This window comes from Ochotona curzoniae, unplaced genomic scaffold (genome assembly GCF_017591425.1).
Source record: "Ochotona curzoniae isolate NIBS_2020 unplaced genomic scaffold, NIBS_Ocur_1.0 contig_3498, whole genome shotgun sequence".
Taxonomy (NCBI): Eukaryota; Metazoa; Chordata; class Mammalia; order Lagomorpha; family Ochotonidae; genus Ochotona; species Ochotona curzoniae.
In genome coordinates this window covers 9,183,927-9,210,603 of record NW_024465885.1, presented here as the reverse complement: position 1 = coordinate 9,210,603, position 26,677 = coordinate 9,183,927, and the positions used below count along the sequence as shown (strand labels likewise).

At 35.7% G+C, this 26,677-nt stretch overlaps 1 protein-coding gene across 2 annotated transcripts in view; it reads left to right on the top strand.

The window, feature by feature from the left end:
* Positions 1-26,677, top strand: part of ALCAM (activated leukocyte cell adhesion molecule) — a 173,658-nt gene that overhangs the window by 117,982 nt on the left and 28,999 nt on the right. For both annotated transcript variants that reach the window (XM_040980537.1, XM_040980536.1), the window contains exons 2-6: positions 11,352-11,452; positions 14,541-14,760; positions 22,009-22,073; positions 23,151-23,238; positions 23,677-23,859. In XM_040980537.1, coding sequence (XP_040836471.1) covers positions 11,352-11,452; positions 14,541-14,760; positions 22,009-22,073; positions 23,151-23,238; positions 23,677-23,859 — 657 coding nt within the window. The remainder of the gene's footprint in view (positions 1-11,351; positions 11,453-14,540; positions 14,761-22,008; positions 22,074-23,150; positions 23,239-23,676; positions 23,860-26,677) is intronic.

Sequence of the window (26,677 nt, the reverse complement as noted above, 5' to 3'; positions counted from 1 at the left end):
TTACCTCTCAATACATCTTCTCATATTTCTCATCTCTACTCAATGCCTTCTTAAATTATCTTGTTCCCTTACCCACCTTCCCTCCCACTCATCAATTAAGAATAATGGCTGTCAGAGAAAATGGAATATATGAAAAGTTATTGTTAAAATATTAATAGATGTCGGTATTGTCTTGATAAGTTCATGTATTCCTGAGTTTCCCATTGAGCTGCCATTGTGAAATAGCTCCAGTGTTGCATTCCCTATGTGGATTCCACATAATATTGCTGAAACGAAAAAGATGATACCAGTTTGTTTATTTTCAAATTTTATCTTTCCTGTGGCTTTAAGCTCTTAAAAATGCATCTTGAGCAAATGTTCCTATTTGTTGTCCTTCGTCAAATCTGGAAAGCTAGATCCAAGAGTAAGCTAAGCCTAGGTTTCAACGAGAGGGAAAATGCCATAGAAAGCTAACATTTTCTTCCTGTGGCCTTAATATATTTTGCAACTCCTCCAGGGAGCTGTCAATTAAAAGCATGGAATTTACACAGATTCATGTTTTGGAAACCAGCCAAAAAGCCTCAGCAAATATGTGGAAAAACTTATTAAATAGCTTTTTAACCTTTATTACTTACAACATTTGATTGTACAGATCTATATCCTCAGGAGACACAGGCAGTGCTAATTAGGACTTCCGTGGAAAAAAAGAGCAGAAAGCTATTTCAGCCAACGTATACATTTCTTCTTTGTTAGCACTGAATTGGGTACTTAAAATGGAATGTACAAGAAGTTATCATTCTGGATGCCATTCCTCAAAACTAGAGAAACAGCAATCTGTGCTCATACAGTAGCCCCAGCACTTCACCGTTTCCCCCTGGTAATTATCTTCCTCAGTTCTAAAATAAGATTCTCTAAGTCCGAAAATTTAATGCCATTGAATATTATTTTGAATGTTCAAGCAAAAGAATCAGCACAAGCTGTTATTAAGAGATGCTCTCTGTATAAAGAATGATGGTCTTATTGGCTAAAAGTCTTTACGATAACATTTTTCTAAAGAATTTTGAGGAATATTAAAGCTAATACAATTTGTTATTTTGGAGCTTCAGAATATTAACAAGAATAGCTTTGATTTTCTCAAATCAAGAGGTCTTTTATGGTCATGGCCTGAAATTATTTTCAGAAAACAAATTTAATAATGTCACAATAACTCTGATGGCTTTCTAAAGACAGGCCTCTTGTTTAAATTCAGTAATTTCCATGACTTCAGATTATACGATTAAGTTCCTTTATGAAATATAGTGCCTGCTGATAGTGTTTTCATGAGCACAGTACAGTTAATTATTCTTTTTGCTCGAAATTACTAATAATTTCAGTAAAACTTATGTGGTAAAGTTCACAGGCAAGTATATTTCTCCATATAAATATAACTGATTCTCTAAAATAATTAAACCCAGACCTTCATACTAAGAAAATGTTTGGTGTAATACAGCCTAAGTGTGTTTGCCATTCCCCTGCGTTATTTTAATCTGGGGAAGTATGCACATATTAGTTTCTTCCCCCCAATCTCTTTAATTCAACTAATTTCTGGTGCAGCCCTCATGATCTGGACACAGAAAACGAAGGGTTAACACAAGAAGTTGAGTTAGGGATGAGTGAAGAAGAAACGTTTTCTTGCTGTTTGTGTGACTGACTGAATGCAGAACCCTTCGTAAGCACCTCACATCTAGGATCATTAACAGTATAGTAGCAGGAAATGTTTATGGACTTCAATTAATACATTCTAATAACATACATTGTTATTTTATAATAAACAAAACATGTACTATCATAAACAGAAACGTGAACATTTTTTCTTAGTCTCATTCGCCATGAATCTGTGTCAAAATAAAATACAGATTATTTTTTCTTTCACACACAAAAAACTGAGGTCTTTAGTTTCATGTAGTCTCCCACTCCTACTCCACACTCAGAAAATTATATATATTTTATATGTATGTATAAAATTACAACAGAAAAATATGTATTTTATATATGATAATATGTTATAAATATGAATATATGTAACATATAAAATGTATAAAATATTTACATATTGAATATATAAAAATATGTATTTTATTGGAAAAGAAGAGACAAAGAGGAAGATCTTCCATCTGATAATTCACTCCCCAAGTGGCCGCAGCAGCTGGGGCTGAGCCAATCTGAAGCCAGGAGCCAGGAGCTTTTTCCGGATCTCCCACATGGGTGCAGGGTCCCAAGGCTTAGGGCCATCCTTGACTGCTTTCCAAAAGCAGGGAGCTGGATAGGAAGTGCGGCTGCTGGGATTAGAACCAGCACCCATATGGGATCTCAGCACGTTCAAGGCAAGGGCGTTTAGCTACTCTGCTGTTGTACTAGGTCTGGAAAATGATATTTTTAAGAACTTTATTTCAATTTTCCACCACTTAAAGGATCTATGCCTTTGCTGGTTATCAGATGCCCATGGCATTCTCAAAATCACTTCCAAATGCTTTGGTCACAAAGGGATCTCCTGGTAAGCCAAGTGGCACTCTCTCCTTCCTGAAGAGAAGAGCAAAGTGAGTTGGGTGAAAAAAAAAACCACCTATAGTCCAGTGCATAAAGCATCTCATAGGTGTGTCTCTGCGTGTTTCCTTGCATTTTAAAAAGTAAAAATGGTTGGGCCTGGCAGGGTAGCCTAATTGTAAAAAGTCCTCGCCTTGCATGCACCAGGATCCCATATGGGAACTGGGTTCTTGTCCCCGCTGCCCTGCTTGTGGGCAGCTCCCTGTTTGTGGCCTGGGAAAGCAGTTGAGGATGCCCCAAAAGACTTGGGAACCTGTATCCACGAGGGAGACCTAGAAGAAGCTCCTGGCTCCTGGCTTCGGATCACCGAAGCTCTGGCTGTTATTAGCATTTCCAGGAATAATACATGCATGTTGTATACTACAAACAGAGTAAAGACACAGGCTAATTGATGTTACAGAGTTCTTTCAATATAAAAGAGAGGTTACTTATGCAATATTATTGAGGTACTGTAACCTTCATGGGGCTGTCAATAATTTTAAGATGAGAAAAATGTAGACTTTAGTTTGTACAATAGTGGAGGAAGTATATTTTATAATCTTACCTTTGAAAACAGAAATCAAGATTTTAAATACATGATAAACAGTTTTATCTACGGTTGAAACTCCGCCGGAGCATTTTCTCCCATCACTGCTTTATCTACCAACCTGGAACACAGCTGACATGGGGGAGGTACTCAGCATTCAGTGAATAAATGAACGGCTTAACAACATGAAAAATTAAGCACCAAGTTAAATGGCGTGTTGGCGTGAAGCAGTAAAGTAACAAATACATTAAGTGAACACATCAAGAGAATGAATAAAGAAAAAATAAAGAAATAATACTACTTTTTTTTTTTGCTTGTTTCCAGTGGGCTCATATACAGAACTGTATGGATGTATTGCATTTTTTTAATCTTTTATTAATGAGCATTTAGGCTCCTTTGTTTTTTCAAGATTTGAAATGATGCTCCATTGACTTTACATATAATTATTTATGCACAAATGTAAAAACTTCCACAGCAAATATTCATATTGATAGAATTGTTAGATTGAGGTGTAGTGGCATTGTAAATGTTGATACCAACAGATTGTGTTTCCTTTATTTTATTCACCCTGGGGAGAACCTTAAACTTGCTTAAGGTCACCTTTAGCAATGTGACAAAAACTTTGAGTCTTCTTTCTGTTAAAAAAAAAAATAAGGTCACTGTTAAATTTTCAAATGTAATTTTGACTAACTCATACATCATACATGCCCTAAAACTTATTTTGGGGTCTCAAGCTAAAGAATTCTAACAATCGCGGTAGAATCTACATATTTTCTGGTTTAAAGTCCATGAGGCAATCTCAGGAAAAATATAAATAAGAATTCACAGCTTAAATCAATTTTGTTCCTTTTTTGATCAGTTCTAAATAAAGTATTTGCTTATAATTTAGAAATAATTCCAAAAATAATGCAAGTGCTGGTATTGAGGATGAAAGTATAGTAGCTAGCATTTTACTAGGAAATTTTATGTGCATTTATGGATTTTGGAAAGCTGCCCGTCGTAGGACACATTCCTTATGAAGCCCAAACATCCACTCTGCAAAAATTGCTATAATAAAACACTGACTTTGCATGGAAAGAGAAAAACAAGTGCCACTCCGTGGCTCTCACCGAGCCCTGCTTATAACATGCAGGGAGGCAGTGCTTATCTTCCTATCTGTAAAAGCCTTAAGTCAGTGTATATGTTAAATGCAACGTTTTTCAAAACATTTGCTAACATTCTCGGGCTTATTACTGAGATTCCTTCCTATGCATTCCCACCAAGTGACTTAAACTAATTCCATCATTTTTCTTGAAGAAAACGCCTTGACACTTCATTTATTTATTTCCCCCAAAGAGCCTACCTAGCACTCTGTCTGTAGTAAGTGTTCGATAAATAATTGGTGCATGACTATGTTACAAATACTTTATTTTTTTGACAGGCATGAAAAGATGTACTATAGGAATTCATCCAGAATGGATGGGCCTAAGGAACTGCAAGAACAAAGTAAGGGTCGGGGGGAAAGCTGTAAATCATCAGCCTCGTTGGTCGTCATTCTCACAATTTAGTGAACTAAGAGGCAATATTAAGAAGGCAATTACTGGGTCTGGCGTGGTGGCTTAATTGGCTAATCCTTCCCTTGCTGATGCTGGGATCCCAAGTAAGAGCCAGTTCATATCCAGCCGCTCCATTTCCCATCCAGCTCCCTGTTTATAAGCTTGGAAGGCAGTGGAGGCTAGCTCAATACCTGAGACCCTGCACTCATGTTGGAGACTCAGAGAGGGCTCCTGGCTTTGGCTCAGCTCAGCTATGGTCACTGTGGTCATTTGGGGAGTGAACCAGAGGGTGTGGGATCCTTCTCTATTTTCTACTCTCTGAATCTACCTTCCCAATAAAAATAAGTAAGTCTTAAAAGAAGAAGGCTATTTTTTTAAAGATTTATTTTATTTTTATTGGAAAGGCGTATATAGAGAGAGGAGAGACAGAGAGGAAGATCTTCCATACAATGATTCACTCCCCAAGTGAGCGCAATGGCCGATGCTATGCCGATCCGAAGCCAGGAGCCTCTTCCGGGTCTCCCACGCGGGTGCAGGCTCCCACAGCTTTGGGTCGTCCTCGACTGCTTTCCCGGGCCACAGGCAGGGAGCTGGAAGGGAAGCGGGGCTGCCGGGATAGAACAGGCGGCCATATGGGATCCCGGGCGTGCAAGGCGAGGACCTTAACCACTGCGCCACCGCGCTGGGCCCAAGAAGGCTATTTTTTAAGCTTTAGTATTTGTGTATATGTTCTGTAACATAATACGTATTATCATATCGGCCTGTCATCTAATAAATAGATAAGTTTTAGATTCTTGTGAGGTACAAATTTAAAAGTAAACTACAACACACAAAGCATAATCCTGCACACTGGCCGTAGTTTGTAATTTGGAAAGATTGCTATTTTCTCTCAAAGTATCATTTCACAGAGGGTCAGTTATTTATCTAATATTTCATGTAATGCATGTGGTAAATGGTAGGGGACACAGAGTACATCTTATGGTTTAATATGATGTATTTCTGCCAGAGATATAAATTCGATCATTGACAGGTATTATAGATCATTTCTCTCAGTTGTATGAAGTTGTTATTCATTCCTACACTAAGATTGTATGTTTCTTAAAATCCATGTATTGCTAACTACAGTTTAGTTCAATGTTAGAACTAGCAGGGAACATATAAACCAGTGGCTCCCCCTCAACTGGATGAGATCTGGTAACAGTTGTGCCTCAGATATCACAGTTGGTTTTTTCGTTGTCTTAACTTGATAGTTAGTACTGTTATTTAATGCATAGAGGAAGGGGTACTTCTAAACATATGTGATACACAGGATAGCCACCTCCCATGAAGGTTTCTTTGGCCCAAAAGATTACTAATGACCAAGTTAGGAAACACTTCTATAAACTGATGTTGCAAAACATTTATATGCCTGAATCTGAGATAGATAAATAGATAGATAGATAGATAGATAGATAGATAGATAGATAGATAGGTAGATAGATAGATCCCAATTCACTTAGAAAGCAAATAGGAATATATTAAGCTTGGCTAGATGTCAAAATTAATCCAATAAGGTTAAAGTGATTTCTATGTATAAATATTTGATTTCTATCTACCACCCCCAACAATCCATTTGTGTAAATGAGTCTTCCTAAAATTTCTGTGTAACAAGAGTTTAGCTTATATATCTCAAGCTTTGAGCCAATTTAACATTAACTCTTTATAATATTTAGCAGAGCTACTAAACTCAAAAATACTTTTAGGGATGAAGTTGATATTAAAGTATCAATGCAATAAACAATAATTATGAGCCATGAAAAATTAAACCATGTTAAATAGGCAATACTTTGTCTTCCATTTCCTGTAATGTTTGCTGTTCCTCTGCCTTAATTCAAATGTCTGTATGTCACAATTCAAAAAGAATGATTCCTCGGAACCTCACAGTTATTTTATATGAGAAAAACACTCATCACCAGTAAAGTTAAAATTATTGCTTTCATTATTACAATTAAAAATAAAAAGTGTTCTAATTTGAAAATTTTACCAGTATGTTTTTGTTGCTACTTTAATGTTGTGTACTATATAAAATTTGTGACTACAGCTAGCTTGTCTTTGATAATCAGTTCTCTGAGATTTTATGAGGATACTTCAAGATGCTTAAAAAATGAATTTTTTTTGGAGGGGTGTGCAGAGAAATTCCCAATACTCCAGTGAGGCATAACTAATCTTTGTGTCCCACCTAGTGAGGTATAAGTGAATCCACGCTGACCCTTTCATGTCTGATTCTAAGTTTTCTTTGTTGTTGTCTGTCCATTCTAGGCTTTTTTGTTTGTTTGTATGTTTGTTCGTTTGTTTTGAGGGGTTTCTGGAGCGATCCTAAAACTGATGACACATGTCTTGCTAGAGTTATAAGCCAGTTCAGACCATCCGAAAAACAACTAGTACAGCAAAATCATGCTTCAACACTATAAACAGCTAAATACTAAAATAAAAATAGACGAGACAGCAAAATAATAATCTATAGCCATTTTGAGGTGTATGGAACTCGGTTGAATATAAACCAAAAAATTGAAATGTCTATGAAGAAGTCACAGGATGTAGTTAAGAACCCGCATTTTCCTATTAACATATTGTTAATCAATACCATGTCAATTAATGCCATAATGTTGTAAATAGTTGTTGATGTTATGTTGGGGCTTTTAATGGATTGGGATGATACTTTGCCGGCTTTACCTTCAGACCAGAGATGGTCTCAGCAAGAAATCGTTGAACTCACTAGGACAATAAGATGCTGGACTTTATGCTTGGTAAACACTTCCAATGAAAGAACCTCAACTGAATTTGAACTGTGGTAACGCAGCAAGGTGGAGAAATCCACCATGGGGAGAGGGTTTGGGGAGGGGTGGGGGGAATCCCAGTGCCCAAATCACTGTGTCACATAATGCAATGCAATTAATAATAAAAAAAAGAAACAAAAGAATTAATTTTAAAAATAATTTGATTTTAAATTCATTTGTGGTTTTTAAATAATACACATTTTGAATATTTTTTGAACACTGTGTGGAGATTGATTTCCAAGTCATTTTGAAGTAAGTTAAGTTTATCTTTTATATGCATTTTCCATGAACTTTTTGGGGTATCCACTTACATGTCAGAATTACTTGGTCAAGAGGTTTTTCTAATCCTATGGTTACCTGGTTGTACTGTCAACTTAATTCTCCTGTGAAGCCTTTCTCATCATTATCTTTTGTTAGTAAGTCGTTATATTTAAAAGTTTTACATACTGCATCTTAAGTATGACACACTTGTCATTTTTTATGTCATGAAATTTTGGTCGAAAAATAGTTCATAGAATTGTGGAACGCATTTCATGCAGAAAATTCTAGCTCTGTTAGTCTTGTAACATATACTACCTTGTTGTTATGACTCGGCACCTGTGTATACTTATGTTCAGCTTCTCTTGCACATTTAGTCTCTTTGAGGAAGGACCTCAGGGTGTTATATATTTACAATAACATTCAGTGATCCTGCGGCTGCAGAACCATAAGTAGTTTCACTAATGTAACAGAGAGAACGTTTCAAGAGAATTCTAGTAAGCTCAATTTAGTTTCCAGACTTGGCATTCAGAGAGAAAAAGCTTTCATGAGAAGTGCAAACAGAGTCATTCGGGTTGACAGATACTGTGGATCTTGTTGGAATTTCACTCCAACGATTAAGACATTTCTGGAAATTCGTTTTGAGGTTTGATTATTGTTTATAGCCCTTGCTTATACTCTAAGGGAACAGTGTTTTCTCTGCTTACTGCTTGTTGAATTCTTTGTTCAATGGAGGGCTAAGGTTGTGGTTGTAAAGTAAACTGTAAGTACGTCATCACAAAAATTAAATGGAAAGAGGAATAGGGATGGAACAAAGTGAGGGCAGATAAGATGGGAATTATTATTTTGCTCTTGAAATTTTACATATGAAATAGATGAGCTTCTTCCTTTTATATAAATAAAAATAAAGTTTAATAGAATGAAATAGAAATTAGCTTGTTAATTCATAACCAAATCGCAGTGATCTTTGTAGCTTTTCATCTCAAAGGAAGTTAAGAGATAATAGTTTAGTGTTTCTGTCAGATTAACCTGGAAGTCAGGTTGATGATTGTAGCAAATTTGATAATTATTTGAAGCTCTTACTGTCATCCATCCAACTCACCATCATTGATTCTGCCCCAAGACTGTGGAATAATGAGTATGCCTGTGACTGCTGGCATTTTACCTACTACCTTCCTTTTTCAGACTCTTTGCAAGGGTGTTTCCAAAGAATTCAAAGACAATTTCCATTTCCATGATACTTCTGTATTTCAGTTTAGTTTGTCCTGGTCTTTGGAGTTCTAGGCTGACTGTATTTAGTTATGAATCTTTCATTAAGAGACATTACTCAAGGATACTTCAAATACTTTTGAAAAACAGTAACCATTCTTTTTATGATCATCAGGGGTGAGGATGGAGATATTCTATAGTATTATTTGCAAATCAGAGAGCCAAAATTCTAAATTTCCCTTGAAGGACAAAGACTGAACATTCTTTCTGGTAGTTACATCTGAGAAATATGTTTGCTTTTTGTTTGTTTCTCCTCAAGACAGAGTGCTGTGAAAGTATGTGGTAGAAGGAAGAATTCTTAGAGTTCCAGTATTATCAACTCCTCTCTGATTTTTGAAAATGTTAGTTTGATAAACAAAGTGAAAGGGACTCCACAGTGTTGAGATAAGAAGCTGTTTTATCAGGTGCTCTTAGATGCCAGGCATTGTTCCCGGGATACAGAAATTAATAATATGCTTTACTCACACTAATACTCTTGCTAATATTGAAATTTACACATTGTTCAAATATGCCGTAAACTTGCTACATATATAACACATGACAGTTCTATAGAACAAAAAAAAAGAAAAAAGTAGTCTGAAAGAGTAAAGCAATAAGTGTTTTGGAAAAGAAATTTTCTTATTGGCTTTTTCCTGGGTATCTGAGTTCTGTAAATTGTTTTCTCTCCTTGGCCAGCCATCTGCCCCCCCCCCCCAAAAAGACAAGGTTTTGTAATGATAGGAGGTGATTATAAGTGCATGCCCTGCCATACTTCAAAGAAGGAGGACTGGTTATTTTAAAAGTGTTATGAGTACATTGGCATGATTGTACACTAATGAATGTCATCACAAAATGGTTGACTTGGATTGGCAGTTCTGTGCATGCATAGTATAAGATCAGGTTTTAAAGTACAATGTAGAAATTCCATATTCAGAAGGCAAGCACAATAGAAAAAACATGTACTTTGATATAAAATATACCAACTTCCTAAATACTAGCTTGTATGGCTACATCCCTGCATCTAAATCCTAATTACTTTAGGAAGAATAGAGACCATTTCTCCATTAGTCTTAAGCATTTGATGGTTTGATGTTTAAAAAAAGAGTTTATAAATATAATAGAGAACAAAAAGTAAAAATTTTGAAAATAATTGTTCAGTATTACTCTGTTCTGGTAGGTTTAAATGATCATCTTGAATAACAAGTAAAAACACATTGTAGTTCCTATAGTTTGTTTTATTCTGTATCTTAGCAAGGCAAAAATGGTGAAACCTCATAACTGTATGGCATATTTACATGAAGGTGTGCTATTTATTATGTTTTTACTTGCTGGGGCAAAATTGCTTATATGAGAATTATCCACCTCAATAAATACAATTTTAAAATAGAAATTTATTAACTTTTTTCTTTACTGAGGTTAATTATTTTTATGCCATGATCACATTTTTGGTATAGACTGTGATTGATAGAGACACTGAAGAAGTGTATGCACCTACTGTGGATTTAAAAAGCCATAAAATGATTGTATTTACAAGTTGGAAATTGCTTTAGCTTTGCATTTTAGCACCACCTGGTGGACAAAATATCATTTGTTTATCTTTTTCTCCAAGAGTCCCTTTTCACACTTTATACTATCCAAAAATGACGTATCTTTATAGATATTCAACTGTAAAAGTTTTAGATTTTAAATAACACTGAAAACAAAGTAATGTAAACACATTTTATCTAACCTATTTCCTAAGCATTATTGCAAATTTAAATATCTGAGTTTTTTTAAACTTCATGTACATATGAGTTGATTGGTATTATACATTCAAAATCTCTCTTCTATATTATAATTGTTTATATTTTTCACAATAAGAAGTTCAGCAAAACCAGAAAATTTTCTGTATTCTATTAATTCTATTAATTGTCATTTAAGTTACATTGTCTTTAAAATATACAACTAAATACTTTATAACATTACTTTTTTGAAGGATTTTTCATACTATCAGTTCTCAGAATGTCAGCATCTTTTGCAAAATTTAACTGAGTGTTATAATTTTTATTACTATAAAATAAATAATCTTTATGTTCACTTACCCCATGCAAGGAAAATTCTATTGTCATCATTTAAATAACATACATATATGTAGAGTACTTCTCACTTTATAATAGCTATTATAATTTTCTTAACAATAAATTTGACAATATTTTACAGTGGAAAATACAAATGTATTTAAAGCCACTCTTGAAAATTTTGAATATATGAATCTTTGTATTGGCCCACATTTTTCTGAAATCTATGTCTATTGAAGGACAATAAGACAATTCACCTGAAAATTCCATTGTGTTCCAGTGTTACCTAAAGAAAGGGTTTTTAAAGCTTTTCTCTCCCCCTACCCTCTGTTTTCCCTTTTGTCTCCAGGCTTTGGATGGTACACTGTAAATTCAGCATATGGAGATACCATAGTCATGCCTTGCCGACTTGATGTACCTCAGAACCTTATGTTTGGAAAATGGAAATATGTAAGTGCAACCTATCTTGATCCATTGCCTTTGTTTTTGTAAATAAAATCCCTTAGATGAATAAATGTGAATTTCAAATGATTAGAATGGTAATGTTCGTCTGTGTACAAATATAGAGTGGTAGAGTTGACATATATGTCACAAATAATGTATAAAACTTGCATTGCAAGTATAATTTCAAAATAAAGCAAATAGATAAATAACCCTTAGATCATATTAGTCTGAAATTTACAGAGGCAAAGAAAAGTCAGAAGGACATATGGGGGTGAAGTTAGAGGAAGATGGCAGCCTTGGCAGGATTTTCGCCACTGGCTTATGCTGTATGTTATGAGTCTATTGCAAAGACGAGACACAGGGGTGACAAGCACACTCAGGTATTCCCTGGAGATGAGTCATCAGCATTACACACCAGTGTGTGGTGGTTAACCTTAGCAATATGTTGACACTTCAGCAATTTTCTGCATGTAACATTTTCATTGTATCCATTTCCTGCAGATAACAAGTAATATTTTCTTGGCTACAGAGGTGTAGATGGATCTGAAAATGGAAAGTAGAGATCTTGATAGTTGGGTGTGGAAGGCTAGGTAACTTTGACCGAAGAGATGTCTCAAGTTAATCAGTGAAAATCAATCAAAGATGCCTGCAGAGTACAGTTTCTCAGTCTGAGGCACAAGACATTCACAGCAGGCTGCAAGCTTCAAGTAGATATATGTTTCCTTGGACACAACTGCAAAGTTTGCCTAGTTTGTTGAAATTTTAAGAAATCAATTTTAACTGTACAGGGAAAGGTTCTTAGTTGCTATACGTCCTAGAGCGTTTCATATGTTGAGGTACATTATGAATTGTGCAAGGGTCACGGTGTCATTCATTTCTGAGGCTCCCTTGACCATAACAATTTGTTCTCAAATATCCCCCCAAAAATATTCTACAGAATAAATTCTGGATTCTGAAGTCAGACCATCAGGTTTCACAATATACAAAGAATAAGGTTCTGGACAAGTGAATTAATCCCTGTTTCTCATCTGCAAAATGAGAAGATAATAATAATAATGTCTTCCTCATAGTGTCGCTCTGAAGGTTGTATGAATTCATTCAAATCAGTGTACTTATCTATTACTTGACATGTGGTAATCACTTGTGGAATCTCTTGATTTCCACTGTGAACTGTGATACCATACCCACATCCTGCTGATAGAGTGGTGTGTAAAGGGGAAAGAAAGGCAATAAGAAAGAATAGCACTTTGAATATTATCCCCTGACCATGCAGTAAACTCAGTAATTTTGAAATGTTTCTGGTTTCCTATAAACATGAAATTTTGAAGTTAGGCCAATGAAGGTGAATTCCATTTTAATTCCAGTTTTAAGGTCTTGGGAGACTACCACTGAATTAAGCTTGCAATCAAAAGGAATGGATTCAGATATATTAAAAAAAAAAAACTAATCATAGAAACTTCCAACTACAAACAAGGAAGTAATATTCATCTAAATTGAACTGACACCGTGGTATTGGATGGCAGTTTTCAAAGGTTAGGTAAGCAAAGAGTTTCAGCAATAAACGTTTGAGTCTTGATCTGCAGAAATACGTACAAGTAACAGGTTGGATCAAGTGAAAGGAAACTAACATGTAAGGCAGACAGGCTGCTTTCTCCTGATCACATAATACTCTCTGTGGGTAGAGTTCTGAGAACACTGCTAACTCTTCCTAACTCCACCCTGACTACCAGTTTTGGCATCTGCCACAAAAGAGGTATCCAGTGGCTACATATCTTCACAGTGGGGCCAGGATGCTGAGTCCAAATCCCAGCTCAGAGATTTATTACCTAGGGCCTTTGAAAGTTATTTAACTAAATCTAACTTCCATTTTCTAATCTTCAAATGAGGTTAATGTTGTAACTTCAACATACAAGGTTATTAGGAATACTAAATCATTTAATTATGCATAAAGAGGCCAAAAAAAGCATCCACCACATAGTTTCTCAGAATTAATAGCTAGTATTTATTGTAAAAGGGAATGAGCATGGAAACTATAGGTACTGATCTGACAAATTTCTGGTTTAAGGCAAGGATATGAATTGTAAACATAGGCTAAAATAAAAAAATTAAGAATATACTTGATATTTCCAGATATGTATGGAACTATAATTTTTCAACTCCACACTTATCTTAGTAATAAATCTTAATAGTTTTCAAATTTAAGCCTTGACAGGACCTTTGAATTTGTCATGTATGTTAGTGTGCTGTATCATGTTTTATTTTCTCAGAGGTTGCATGAGATAAGTAGGGACGAGACTGGTCTGAACTTTAGGTTAAATTGTTTATTGGATAAGAGAATTTCCAGAGCAGTTGAATGAAGAAATGCATCATCTATCACAGTGCTCTTGGTGTAAGTGTGTACAGCAGGATGTATTTTGCTGTGATGTAATTTCATACTGAAAGTTTTGAGCCAAATTATATGACTCAGGTAGCAAAACTACAGATTCTGATGGATCATCTTATTATATTGCCTAATGGACATGATTGCTTTACAAGAGCAAGCACTATTCCCACAGAAGGCTGGTGTTGTGATGCCGTGTGCAAAGGTCAGCTCTATCATTTTTCAGTTGAAAGGTGCTTGTGGACATTTCACGGATGTGGCTTAAAATGAAGCATATGCCAAAAAATAATGACCCAAGATATCTACGTGAGCACTTACCCAAATATGCCCACTCTGATGCTTAACATAACTTTGTACATTCATGTTTTTTTTTTAATCTTATGTGCATATAAACCTAGCCTTTGCCAGATTCAATACAGTCCCTGACTGTCCTTCAGTTGTACAAGAGGAGGTCATATTCCAAGAGCTCTGTTCTTTCATTTTAGTGTGTTTAAACTGATACCCATAAAAGGACACAGTTCCTCTTATGAAGCAAGCTTTTCTGCAGCTAAAGATTTATGTGAGGCATGTAATCACAATTATGTTTTTGAATAAAAAATAGATATATTGGTGGGAGAACATGACTAAGGGGTTTTTGTTGTTCCAGCTGTGATGCTAAAATATCTGAATGTGCTTGTTTTTAAAATATTATTATTATTATTATTTGAATTTTAGGAAAAACCCGATGGTACCCCAGTATTTATTGCCTTCAGATCCTCAACAAAGAAAAGTGTGCAATATGATGATGTGCCAGAATACAAAGACAGATTGAGCCTCTCAGAAAACTACACTTTGTCTATCACTAATGCAAGGATCAGCGATGAGAAGAGATTTGTGTGCATGCTAGTAACGGAGGATGATGTGTTTGAGGCTCCGACAGTAGTCAAGGTGTTCAGTAAGTAATCTGCAGTATAACTGCTAAGTGGGATTGATGGCAGGAAGTAGAACGTGTTCTTCCCAGAGGTTGGATGCTCTGTCATGTCCCTACGGCAGGAATCTCTACGACAGGTGCTTAGAGATCATGCTGTCATGCACACTGCTCATTTCAGCAAGGAAAACAGAAAGTCGCAATTTGAAATAGGAGATTTGCAGAGAAGAATCAAAACAATATTCTCTTTTGTTCTGCTGTGTGAAATTTCCTAAGATATGAAACACGTTTATCAGTGACACCTGGCATATAATCTTTAACGTTTGCAGATATGCATCAACACATGGATCTGTGATATATGGAAGATACATGCTACATACATAATCATGCAAAATGTGTCTAATTATGCATGTGCTAGTAAACCATAAGAATTTATCACTTTGATGTGTAAAAACAGCAAAATAATACCCCCCCACACACACAAACATACACACCTTTCTAACACACACTGACCTTTCTTGCTTAGTGGTTTAGATTTTATTTGGTTTAGGAAACTTCCCTTTAAAAAGTCCATATTTAGTATGTGTTATTATACACCAAGTAAGACAATACAGAATTGTTGGAAGAAATGAAAATAGTAGAAGGAACTTGAATAATTATAGTACTTACTATAGCAAAGTTACTTTCTCCACTGATAACATATAGTTAATGCAACTATGTATTTAACCTTCTGAAATTCAAATAAAAGATTACAACATGATATCTGAGAAACTACACAAGGAAACACAGGTCTCAAGAACTTCAGAATGCCAATCTTTTAAAATTAAGGAATAAAGGTTTACTATCTAAATTTTGTTATCTGCTGTCTGATAAGTTGAGGACACCTGGAAATGATTAAAACAAACAGGGAAACGATGAAATCCAGAGGGACTTCCAACTCTAGCGAGTAACAGCTAGGTAGATCTGTCCCTTAAATGGCAATCAAAGCTCCTAGTTCATGCCGTGGATTCAGAGTGCTTATAGAATCAAAGGGAACCTTTGTTCCTGAGGGAAACCTTATAGAGGTACAGTGCATGTTCCAGTTGGTTGCTAATTCACACTGGGAAGTACCTGGAAGCCATCCATACTTCTCAATTATTTTATGAACCAAACCAAGTACCAAGTGTCAGTCATGGCCACTTCCATAAAACACCACAAATAATCCACATCCTCTATTTGCCAAGGGTCTATGTGTTATTTTTCTTGCATTTCACCTGGATGTTACTGAGAAGACAGATGGTATATTCAAGAGACTCTTTTTTTAAAGGGAGAAGCAAAAGACCTGATTATAGACCATGATACCACAAACAAACAAAAATTTGAAAAACATACCATGATAGATATATATATTTGTCAGGTTTCTTCCTTGCTTTGTTAAGATCATTCGCTATCAAGACAGTACACAAGAGTGCTGAGAAGTTCCAGGTCATTTCATTTAAAAGAAGAATTTTTGATACTTTTGAAATAAAATTTTTTTCTCCTTAAAAATGCATATGGAAATCAGAAAAAATTCAGTTTGTATAGTTTAACCAAATTTGTAAGCAGTTGTGGAATACAGAAGATCTCTAAGACTGAAAACAAATTCACACCCCACATATTGCCAGCAACCCCTGCCCCCTTCTCTTTTGAATGTTATTGAAAACAAAGTGATTCTCAGAAGCGAAATTTGCATTCCAGGCTATGAGCCAGGGAGAATTTACATAGACAAGTTACTCACTCTTGAAAATGGTGTTTTATACTAGAAACTATATGAGACCCTCAAGATTCAGTGAAATGAATAGCCCACCTCGTGATAAAGACAGAATTTACATGAGCATACAGAGACGTTCGTTTTTCTTAAATAATGCATTTGCTTGGAATTTGTGCAGGCAACAACAGCTATGACAAGGAGACTGTCATGCCATGCATGTCTGTATTGCAGTCACTCAGGAGTTACTGGACTTCTCAATCGGTCCTCTGTCTCCCACTGTTGAATCACCTAGCAACGTGCACTGTGTAGTACAGAATTGAGTGTGGTTCATGTGAGCCAATCCCAGATCAGCCTGCTTCAGGTTGCCGTCCCCATGGGCAAAATCAAATTATTTTTACTCAGACTAGAGGCCATGACTGAAGACTTTGTTACCTCTAATGTAGGTTTGTTTGTTCAGTTTTAAACTGTATTGCAGATATGAGAAATCACACCCATAAACCTTCTGTGATTTGAATATACGCTTTCTCATCACTAATACATATCTTTTTTTTTTTTTCTGCAATTGAATGCCATCACAGTGAGGCTGTGTCTGCATTTAATGCACATTTGAGGTTAATAAAACCATTCAAAAGCAAAGTAGACCTTTAAAGAGCGAGAGGTCAGATGGATTTTCAGAGGGCCAAATGACTGGTGCTGAAATGAAAAAAATCACTGAACTGGTCACTATGAGAACTTACTCTGTCAGATCTGCTCTTTTGTGACCTTGAGCAAATGGCTGTGCTGTAGTGGAGGCTTCATTCTTCTCATCAGTAAAATGATGGCTTTGGATTCAGTGAGAGCCTCTGCATTCTGTCGCTAGAATGCAAAAGGCTCCTTTCCAAGAACCACTGAAATGGATTGATGAAGCAGAGAAGCTGCTTCTACACAAATTTCTAGAATGCTGTGTATTCAGTATATCAAACTTTTCATAATAATTTGTTCGAACAGAAAAGGCCTGGGGTAAAAAGGATGCTTCCTTTATGAAAAAGCATTTGAAATGATAATCCAAGACAGTCCATAAAGCCACTTTCCTCTGGTGGTGCATCCTGGACTTGCATAAGCATCTTGCATTCCCATGATATCTGGTGTCCATGTGACCAGGTCCTCCCACACTGATGGACAATGCTTTCTGGCTCACACAGTTATTTGAAATATTTTGTTTTGATATCTTCCATTTAGTTGAAATAACTGTTGTTTTCAGTGCTTTATCAGAAATCGGTGTTCATCACATGGCTCTCCTCATGAAAATTACTTAGCTTGAAAGGAAAGATTTTTAGAAAAAAAGATTAAAAACTGATCAGCTTAATAAATGAAATCTACAGTGCATATTTCATTTTGATTGTTCAAATATAAAAACATTGTTTGTCTACCTAATGAGATAATCAATCTCCGTAAAGTCCCTCATGATGTATGGCGATGGTTGATGATGCGTTTTCAGGAAAACACTTCCAATCACTTTAACCTGCGTCTGCCTTCTCTTTTCTAATATCACATTGAGATATTCTGTGTATAGCTCTGTAATCCTAACATTAGCATACTTCTTACAAAATTTTCTAACTGATCACAAAATAGAGCAATACAGGGCGTTCTCTATGAAGGGTTCCTAGTTACACTAAATGTTAAATGTAGCTTAACTTTAATTATGTATGAATTGCTTCAACTTATTAACAATACCCTACAGTATATCCAATTTGAAAACAAGCCATTTGAATCTTAACGTTGCACATTATGCCCGTTGATACTGGTTATACATACATGCCGCTGAGAATATAGCTCTCTCCTGTCCCAACATACACAGCTGACAATGTACTGCACTATCAGATTTACAAGGAATATAACAAGATTCTCTGTAAAATATCCCTATCCTATAGTTTAAAACAACTTTAGTGTAGTCCTGTGACAATACAGCTCTTAGCTATTCCAATTAAAATAGCCGGATCAGCAAGGAAGAAAAACATGAATTTAGGTATGATTTTACCATTTGATAAATGTTCACATCAGTGATTTTAGAGGTACTTTGACAAAAATGTTCAAAGGCAGAATCTGGCTAAACCAGTGCTCTGGATTAAAGGTCTTTAATAATAACAGTAAATTTGTAGCATCATTTTTTCTTTCAATTTTTATATTTGTTATGAATTCTTAAATCATATTAACACATAATTCATGTAACTTTTAAAAACCACCTTAAAATCAGTATGCAATTTTGCTCAAAGAGTATATGGTCTCTTTTATTGTCTTCTAATTAATACACATTGATTGTTGACACATAATATAAAAGAAAATTATAAGTAAAAATGTATGAATATGGATGACAGGCAACAAAATTCAAAGATAAAATAACTCAAACAAATATATATGTTTAGCATGACTACTAACTGTGACTCCCTCTTCCATATACAATGATAAAAAATATCAAGAAAATGAAACTGTATTCATCCTTTTATCAGTTTACATTATGTTGGATACAGTTTTATTTTAGTAGAATAATAATTTTCAAAATTATTTGTGGAAACTATATACCTGACCATGTGTAAAGACCCAATGATTATAACACACCAAGTTTTAATGTTTATGCATGCATTGACAAAGTATGGTGCAGGCCACGTTCTACCTAAGAAGTGTATTGGGCTGAAGAAATCATATACGATTGTTTTACTATTAATTTTAAAGTCAAAAAAATTGTGGTGTAGTATCACATGAGTTTCCATATATCCACACTCTGCCATTAATATCTCCTACTAGGACACACATTAACATTAAGGCTTAATTAAGTCACAATAATTTTGCCCATTCTGATAAAATAGTGTGATTGAATACCTCTCTCAAATTCATTAAGTGGTTCACTTTTCAAGACATGAATCCCAAAAAATATTCAATGTTGTAGCATTAGCTACAGCTTCTAGTTATGAACATTAATAATACTCCTTTAAAATAGAGATAATGGGGCCCGGCGCGGTAGCGCAAGTGGTTAAAGGTCCTCGCCTAGCACGCCCGGGATCCCATATGGGCGCCGGTTCTAATCCCGGCAGCCCCGCTTCCCTTCCAGCTCCCTGCCTGTGGCCTGGGAAAGCAGTCTAGGACGGCCCAAAGCTTTGGGACCCTGCACCCGCGTGGGAGACCCGGAAGAGGCTCCTGGCTTCGGATCGGCATGGTATCGGCCATTGCGCTCACTTGGGGAGTGAATCATCGGACAGAAGATCTTCCTCTCTGTCTCTCCTCTCTCTGTATATCCGCCTTTCCAATAAAAAAATAATAAAAATAAATCTTTAAAAAAAAAATAGAGATAATGTTTTTTACTGATAGGTGGAAATCTTTAACTGCTGTATCATGTTTCCCAGAAATATGTGTATAGTTTAAGGATTGTTTGATCAGATTTATATGATTATTATCCCCTTCTTAGCACTCAGATAAGTAAACTGTAATTTCTTATGTGTCTTAATGTGGTTTATTGTCTCTGTTACTCTGTTTTATTATTTCTGTATTTTTGCAATTTTTAATGTCTTACGTTGCTGTATTTGAAAACTAGATAATAATCATTTAAAAATTTTTGTTAGTAAAACTATATTTCTAGAATTAATAATACAATTTTATCACATAGAATAGTTTTTCGTTGTTTTTTTATTAGTTTGATTTATAACATAAAACCTGCTAACAAAATGAAAATTTAGTCTAGTTTTGTTTTCTCAAATATTGATTGGAGAGATACATGGAGCCAGAGACATGGAGAGTGAATGAGTGAGGAAAGGAGAGAGAGAAGAATCAGCGTTGGATCTGCTGATCCATAATTAAATGATTGCAGTAGCCCAGGTTGAGCCAAGCCTAAGCCACGCTAAAACTAGGATCCAGGAATATCACCTGCTATTCTACTCAGGAGGCAAACGCTCAAGCAATTGGCACAACTTGAGTTTGCCTTCCCAGAAACATCAGCAAGAAGCTTGATTTGACAAGAGATAGTCAGGACTCATCTGGATGCCAGCCAGCACAGGATGTCAGCATTGCAAGTAGAGGCTTAACTCGTTGTAACACAACATTGATTGTGTACAAATCAGAAATACTAGTGCTGTTATATAGTGGATCTTTTTGGTTTTTTTTCCCCCATTTTCTATAATGTTTTGTGTACTATATGTGAAAACTAGATTTCAAATTGAATATGATTTTATAAAGGCCAGCTTTGCTTAGTTTGGTCATAAAATGGAAAAATATTGAAGATGGTAAATAAGACTATGAAAGAAGGCATAATTGTTTGTTGTAAGTTCATTCATTTACTTAAAAGGCAGACTAAGAAAGAAAGGGAAGGAGAGACAAAAAAAGAGAGAGAGCTGTCATCCACTGATTCACTCTTCAAATGCCCAAAACATCCAGGGCTACCCCAGACCAAAACCAGCAGCCCAGATGACCGAGTCCCCAACATGGGTGGCAGAAGCGTCAGCACTTGAGCCTCGATTTGTTGTTCCCTGTCCCTACTGCCAGGATATACATTACCAGGAAGCTGAATCAGAAGCAGGGTAGCAGAGTCTGCACTCAAAAACTCAGGAGATGGCAGTGTCCCAAGAAGCAACTTAAAGACTGTAGCACAACACCGACCTCCACTGGCTGTTTTAGGAGGAGTTTGTTTGTTTGTATGAAATTCTGAAAAATCAATGAAATGAGATCAATTTTATACCTCTAAAATTCATCAGTGACAGAAAATTAAGAGATTTAAAAGAAGCAAACTCGATTTCATAAAGTGCTACTGTGATTTTTAACCATTTGTGTCTGAATTCTCTATTCAAATATCTGTTTATAGGACTTTCTGTATATTAAGTATTCTACCCATCATCTCAGGTTCCAAATGAAACCTGAAATATTTCCTCACAGTTTTAGTTTCATGATGTGACTTGGCAAAAGAGAAAGCATTTGAGATGCTTCGTAAATTTGGAGATTCTACATATCCTTAGCTAGCTTTCCATTGCCTATGATTTTGATTCAGTGACTTTGGAAGCTTCAAGTGCCCTGGAATCCCCTACTGACATTAACGATGCCGGTTCATGCAGCTCTCCCCAGAGACTGTGGTACAGTAAGCCACAGGGACTCACTGAAACAAGTACCCTCGTGATTCTCATTCATTGGATTAATGTTTTCACCTAATGAGATGGAAACTATGAATGAATAGAAAGTGCTCATGGTCATCAACTAGAAACAGTATAGCCTGTTAGTATGTTATACTCTGTTTCACTATCAAATTCATACTCATTGTTAATAAAAGCATCTAGAAAGCATTACAGATATTTTATGCAAAGGTATTGTAAGCACTTATAGTAACACTGAATATAATAAGTTAATAGCAGAAAAAAAACAGTCCTATCAGATTTCCTTACTCCAGATTAGATAAAGGTTTTTAAAAATTATTATTTTGATTCTTAGTCTTCTACTTCAGATAAATGAACTGTTTTTGCTGTAAAGGCAATCATATGTGGCATTTTTTTTCCTTGCACATATACTTAACCATTTTTTTAATTTAACTTTAGAGCAACCATCTAAACCTGAAATTGTAAGCAAAGCACCATTTCTTGAAACACAGCAGCTACAAAAGGTAAGACCTTGTTTATGATGGCGTTTACTGGCTCTAGTGTTAAATGCTTGCCTCAGGCTTCAGCTACCGAGATAAATAAAGTAGACTTTATTCCTGTGGACCTGACTATGCTGCAGGTGCCAACGCAGAAGGGTGCAAAGTGACTTCAAGGATGATGTGGTCACTTCTGAAAGCAGCAGTCTTTCTTTTCTGAGTTCATTGAATACTTAATAATGTCATGAAAGACACACAGACTTTTTCCAGGCCAAAGGTAGAAAAATAAGGTAACACATCTGGACAAAATCTAGTTTTCACAATGTGGAAATTTTGGTTGCTATACAGAAGGCAGGAGAGAGCAATAAGAGATAAATACAAAGAAGTAAATAAAGGCTAGTCATGCAACCCTTAAATGCCTCATGGAGAGTTTGAATTTTATTCCATTGACGTATTACACTTATAAAATGCTGAAGTAAAGGTGTGAGCACATGAGCACAGGTGTGAAGCTGTTTTGAATTGGGATATCAAGCTAGTCTTCTATTTCAGGCACAATTAAGTAATAGTTTCATTTTTTTTGCAAATTAGAACTCATACATTTTCTACGGGAAGGTAAAATTCCAAATCTGCAGCTCTTTTAATAATATTGTATTTGATTACATGATATGTAGTAAACATCAAATGGTAAAGTGAAAATACATTTGGAGAAAGTTTTGGAAATTAGTAAATATGGTCTCTAAAGCACATTGTATGAAACTGGCGAGACAGCCCTACTTTAATATTGAAGCTGGCATCTGAAGATCTATGAAACACGCTAATACTGTTAATGCAACTCTGTTGTTTGGTTAATGTTAAAGATGAATACAGTCGAAGTAAATATGGTTGTTTCAGAGAGAACATGATTTTATTTATAACAGCTGCAACTATTGTGTTTGTAAAGGTGTAGGCTCTATATTTAAAGTCTTATTTTTATTTAAGGGTACATGTGTTCAGTATTGTGTAACAGAGATTCAAAAAGCTTCCATATTCCCTCAACACTCTGGACCTTCCAAACTGACAACACTGTTTGAATTCTGGTACAAATGTTTCCCATTTATTTCACAGTTGGGTGATTGCATTTCAAAAGACAGTTACCCAGAGGGCAACATCACATGGTACAGGAATGGAAAAGTGCTACAACCTCTGGAAGGAGGTGAGTGTGAAGTGGGCAGTATATTCAAATGACTTGTTCTGACCTTAATCTCTTACTGCAATATTCTTTAAATTTTCTAAAGTCTATGTTGCCCTCTTTTGAAGTTTTGTTACTAGAACATTTACTAAATCATTAAGTGGTGTTTAAACATTTTAGCCCTTGTGCAGTAGAGTCAAAAGCAGAGATTACTTCTGTGTATGCATGTTCTAGAAGTTAATAATTTAACTGAGTGGGAGATGGGATTTCAGGATTTTATTTCTTTTTATGTCTCTGATTCATGGCTTTGAGTAGACATTCTGCCTGGCTGTGTGTCAAGTTTACTCCTGTAAAATACATTTAGAAGGACAAACCCACTTCTCAAGGATGCTGTGATGTTTAATTAAGGATTATGATATTCCACTTAAAGATCCTATCATTGATGTTCTTTATTTTCCTCAGCTGTAGTCATCATATTTGAAAAGCAAATGGACCCAGTTACTCAACTCTATACCATGACCTCATCGCTGGAGTATAAGACAACCAAGGCTGATATACAGTCGCCGTTCACCTGCTCTGTGACATATTATGGGCCATCTGGTCAGAAAACTGTTCATTCTGAACAAGCAGTCTTTGATATATACTGTAAGTAACTCAGGATATGACCACATAATTTCATTGTGCTAAAGTGCTATTATCCAAATGTTTTTATTGTTATTCAAAATGTTTTATTTATTTGAAAGTAAGAAATACAGAGAGAAGGAAAGGGGTACAGAGAAAGAGAGAAAGAGAGAGAGATCTTTATTCTGCTGGATTATATCCCAGAAGACTGCAACAACGAAGATTGTGAATTTTATCTGGGTCTCCTAATGGGTGGCAGGAACCCAAGCACTTGTGTCATCTTCCACTGTTTTCCTAGGTGCCAGCAGGGAGCTGGATCAGAAGTGGTATAGTTAGGACAGACATGAACCAGTGCCCCTATGGGAGACTGGCTCCATGTAAGGAGATTTAAAACGGTTGTGCCACAAAATTTGCTCTGTGTTCTTTGATTCTCAGATGATACCAAACTCCTCCCTAAACTCACAACATCCAAATTATTTCTTCTTCCTTAGGAGACATAGTTTACCTATCTTACAATGTTTTTTCTCACTCCATCCGTGTCTCTCTTTCTCTCTCTCTCTCAGAACGTTTCTTCTAGAGGCATTCTTCTAGAGGTTTCTTTAAAGATAAAAACCCCTAGCTTGCTTGATTTCTTCGAGTAGTCCTCCCCCAATATGAATGTTGTAGTAATTCAAAAGCCCCATAATCATTTTTGAATAAATGAGAAGTACAGACAGCTAACTGAATGACTTTCTAAATAAGACATTATCATTTTGATGGGAACACACTGCAATATTGCATACATTTTTAAAATGTTTTAATATTATTATTATTTTCTGTACTATGGTTTTGCATATGTAGGATTCTCCCCAACTGCTCCTCTCCCATCTACCCCATTTTTCTTCCCCACCATTTTATTGTGGCAGTATAGTCATTTAGTACCAGTTACAAGTTTAATATTCTGCTATTTAAATTTATCATGATACTTTAAGTATAGTCAATAGAAGAAAAGGTAGTATCAAATTGTCAGGATATATTTAGGGGTTCATTGGGAGTCTTCCTTTTATTTGGGAGTAGAGATACCTATTGTGATATATCTTCAGTTCATGATATCCCAGCATGCTAGTCTCCATTACAAGTTCATCTATAAGAATATATGTACATATTGCATTTTGCATGAAGGTTGCCTTATATCAGAAAGCCTTTGGGGACTGACTTATCTCACTGAGAGATCTCAATTGGAGCCATTTTGCCGCAGATGGTGGCATTTCATTCTCCTTAGTATGGTATTCCATGGTGTAATTCCAGTTTCTTTAGATCTATTCCTCTTTCAATGCATATCTGGGTTGTTTCCATGTCTTTGCTATTATGGATTGTGCTGCTATCCATATAGGGATGCAGGTTACTTTCTCATATACACATTTCATTTCATCTTTTAAGAAACGGGTGTGAAAAATGAGCATTTTCATAAGAACAAATTTAAATTATTAAAAAGATATGAAAAATGCTCAAGTTCCCTAGCTATTAGGGAAATGCAAATTAAAACTGTGTTAAGGTTCCAACTTACTCCAGAGAGAATGGTCTTCATTCAGCAATCCTGAGGACTAGTACAATGACTCAATTGACTAATCTTCCTCCTGAAAGCACTGGCATCTTGCAAGGTCACTAGTTTGTGTCCCAGTTTCTCCACTTCCCATCCAGCAACCTTCTTGTTGCCTAGGAAAGCAGAGGAGGCTGGCAAAAAGCCTTGGGACCCTGCACCCAAGTGGGAGACCTGGAAGAAGCTTCTGGTTCCTGGCTTTGTATCAGCTCAGCAGCAGCTGTTGAAGCCATTTGGGGAATGAACCAGCAGAAGGAAGAGCTTTCTCTCTTTTTCCTTCTCTCTGTTTGCCTTTCCAATGAAAAATCCTTAGGACAAATTCATAATATCAATACACCTGCTGGTGTAGATGTGGGGAAAAAGTTACCTTACTCCACTGTTGGTGGAAGGGTAGACTGATGCAGCTACCAGTAGAGTATTGTATTTAAAGGCAGCGTAGTAGATCATCTGATAGGTTAAAAACACAGAATATTATGCCACAAACAAAAGCTAATGGCTGTCTGTTTTACCTTCACTAGTAAGCCTGGTCATGGACACTTGCCCTAAATTAGAGTTATCAGAATTGAGTATTTTGCCTACTGCTGTGCTCTTTCTAGGTGCCAAGAGAATTTGTAATGATCATGCACAAGGAAGCTAATATCCAGCCCCAGTGGTACCAAACATGTGTTTTTTGAAAAGTAGCATCATTATTCTACATCTCAGTTTTCTTGTCTTGAAATAGGAAAACTAATACGTAATTCATGTTGCTTTGGGGATTAAGTGATATCACAAATGTGAAATAGCCCACTGCATCACACATTAAATACTCATTATTAAGTACTGCTATCATTACCATGCAATCATTATCACTGCATGAACATGAAGCTAGAGAATGTTTTTTCTGAGGAAAAAATGTAATAAAGGAGTGGATAATTATTATCATTTAAAATGAATAAAAATTCTTATAATGCTATATGTTATACATCTCGTCTAGAGAAAAGGTGGAAATACCAAGTGAGGCTTTGGAGGATTTTGTTTCATATATACTCCTTTTTAGGTTCCCTGAGGTGCAAAATCTTATACATGAGCAAAGCTGAAATTATATATTCATCCGAAAACTAAAGGACCATTTGCCTTAAACTTAGTAAACAAGCTTTAACTTGATTTAAAAGCAAGTAACTAAGGGTATTTTGTGAGGTTTAACTTATCCAAAATTTAACTTTTTTTAGTTACTGAAAGCAAAATTCCTTCTGTGCAAAATGTTCACTTGGCAATAACCCAAGT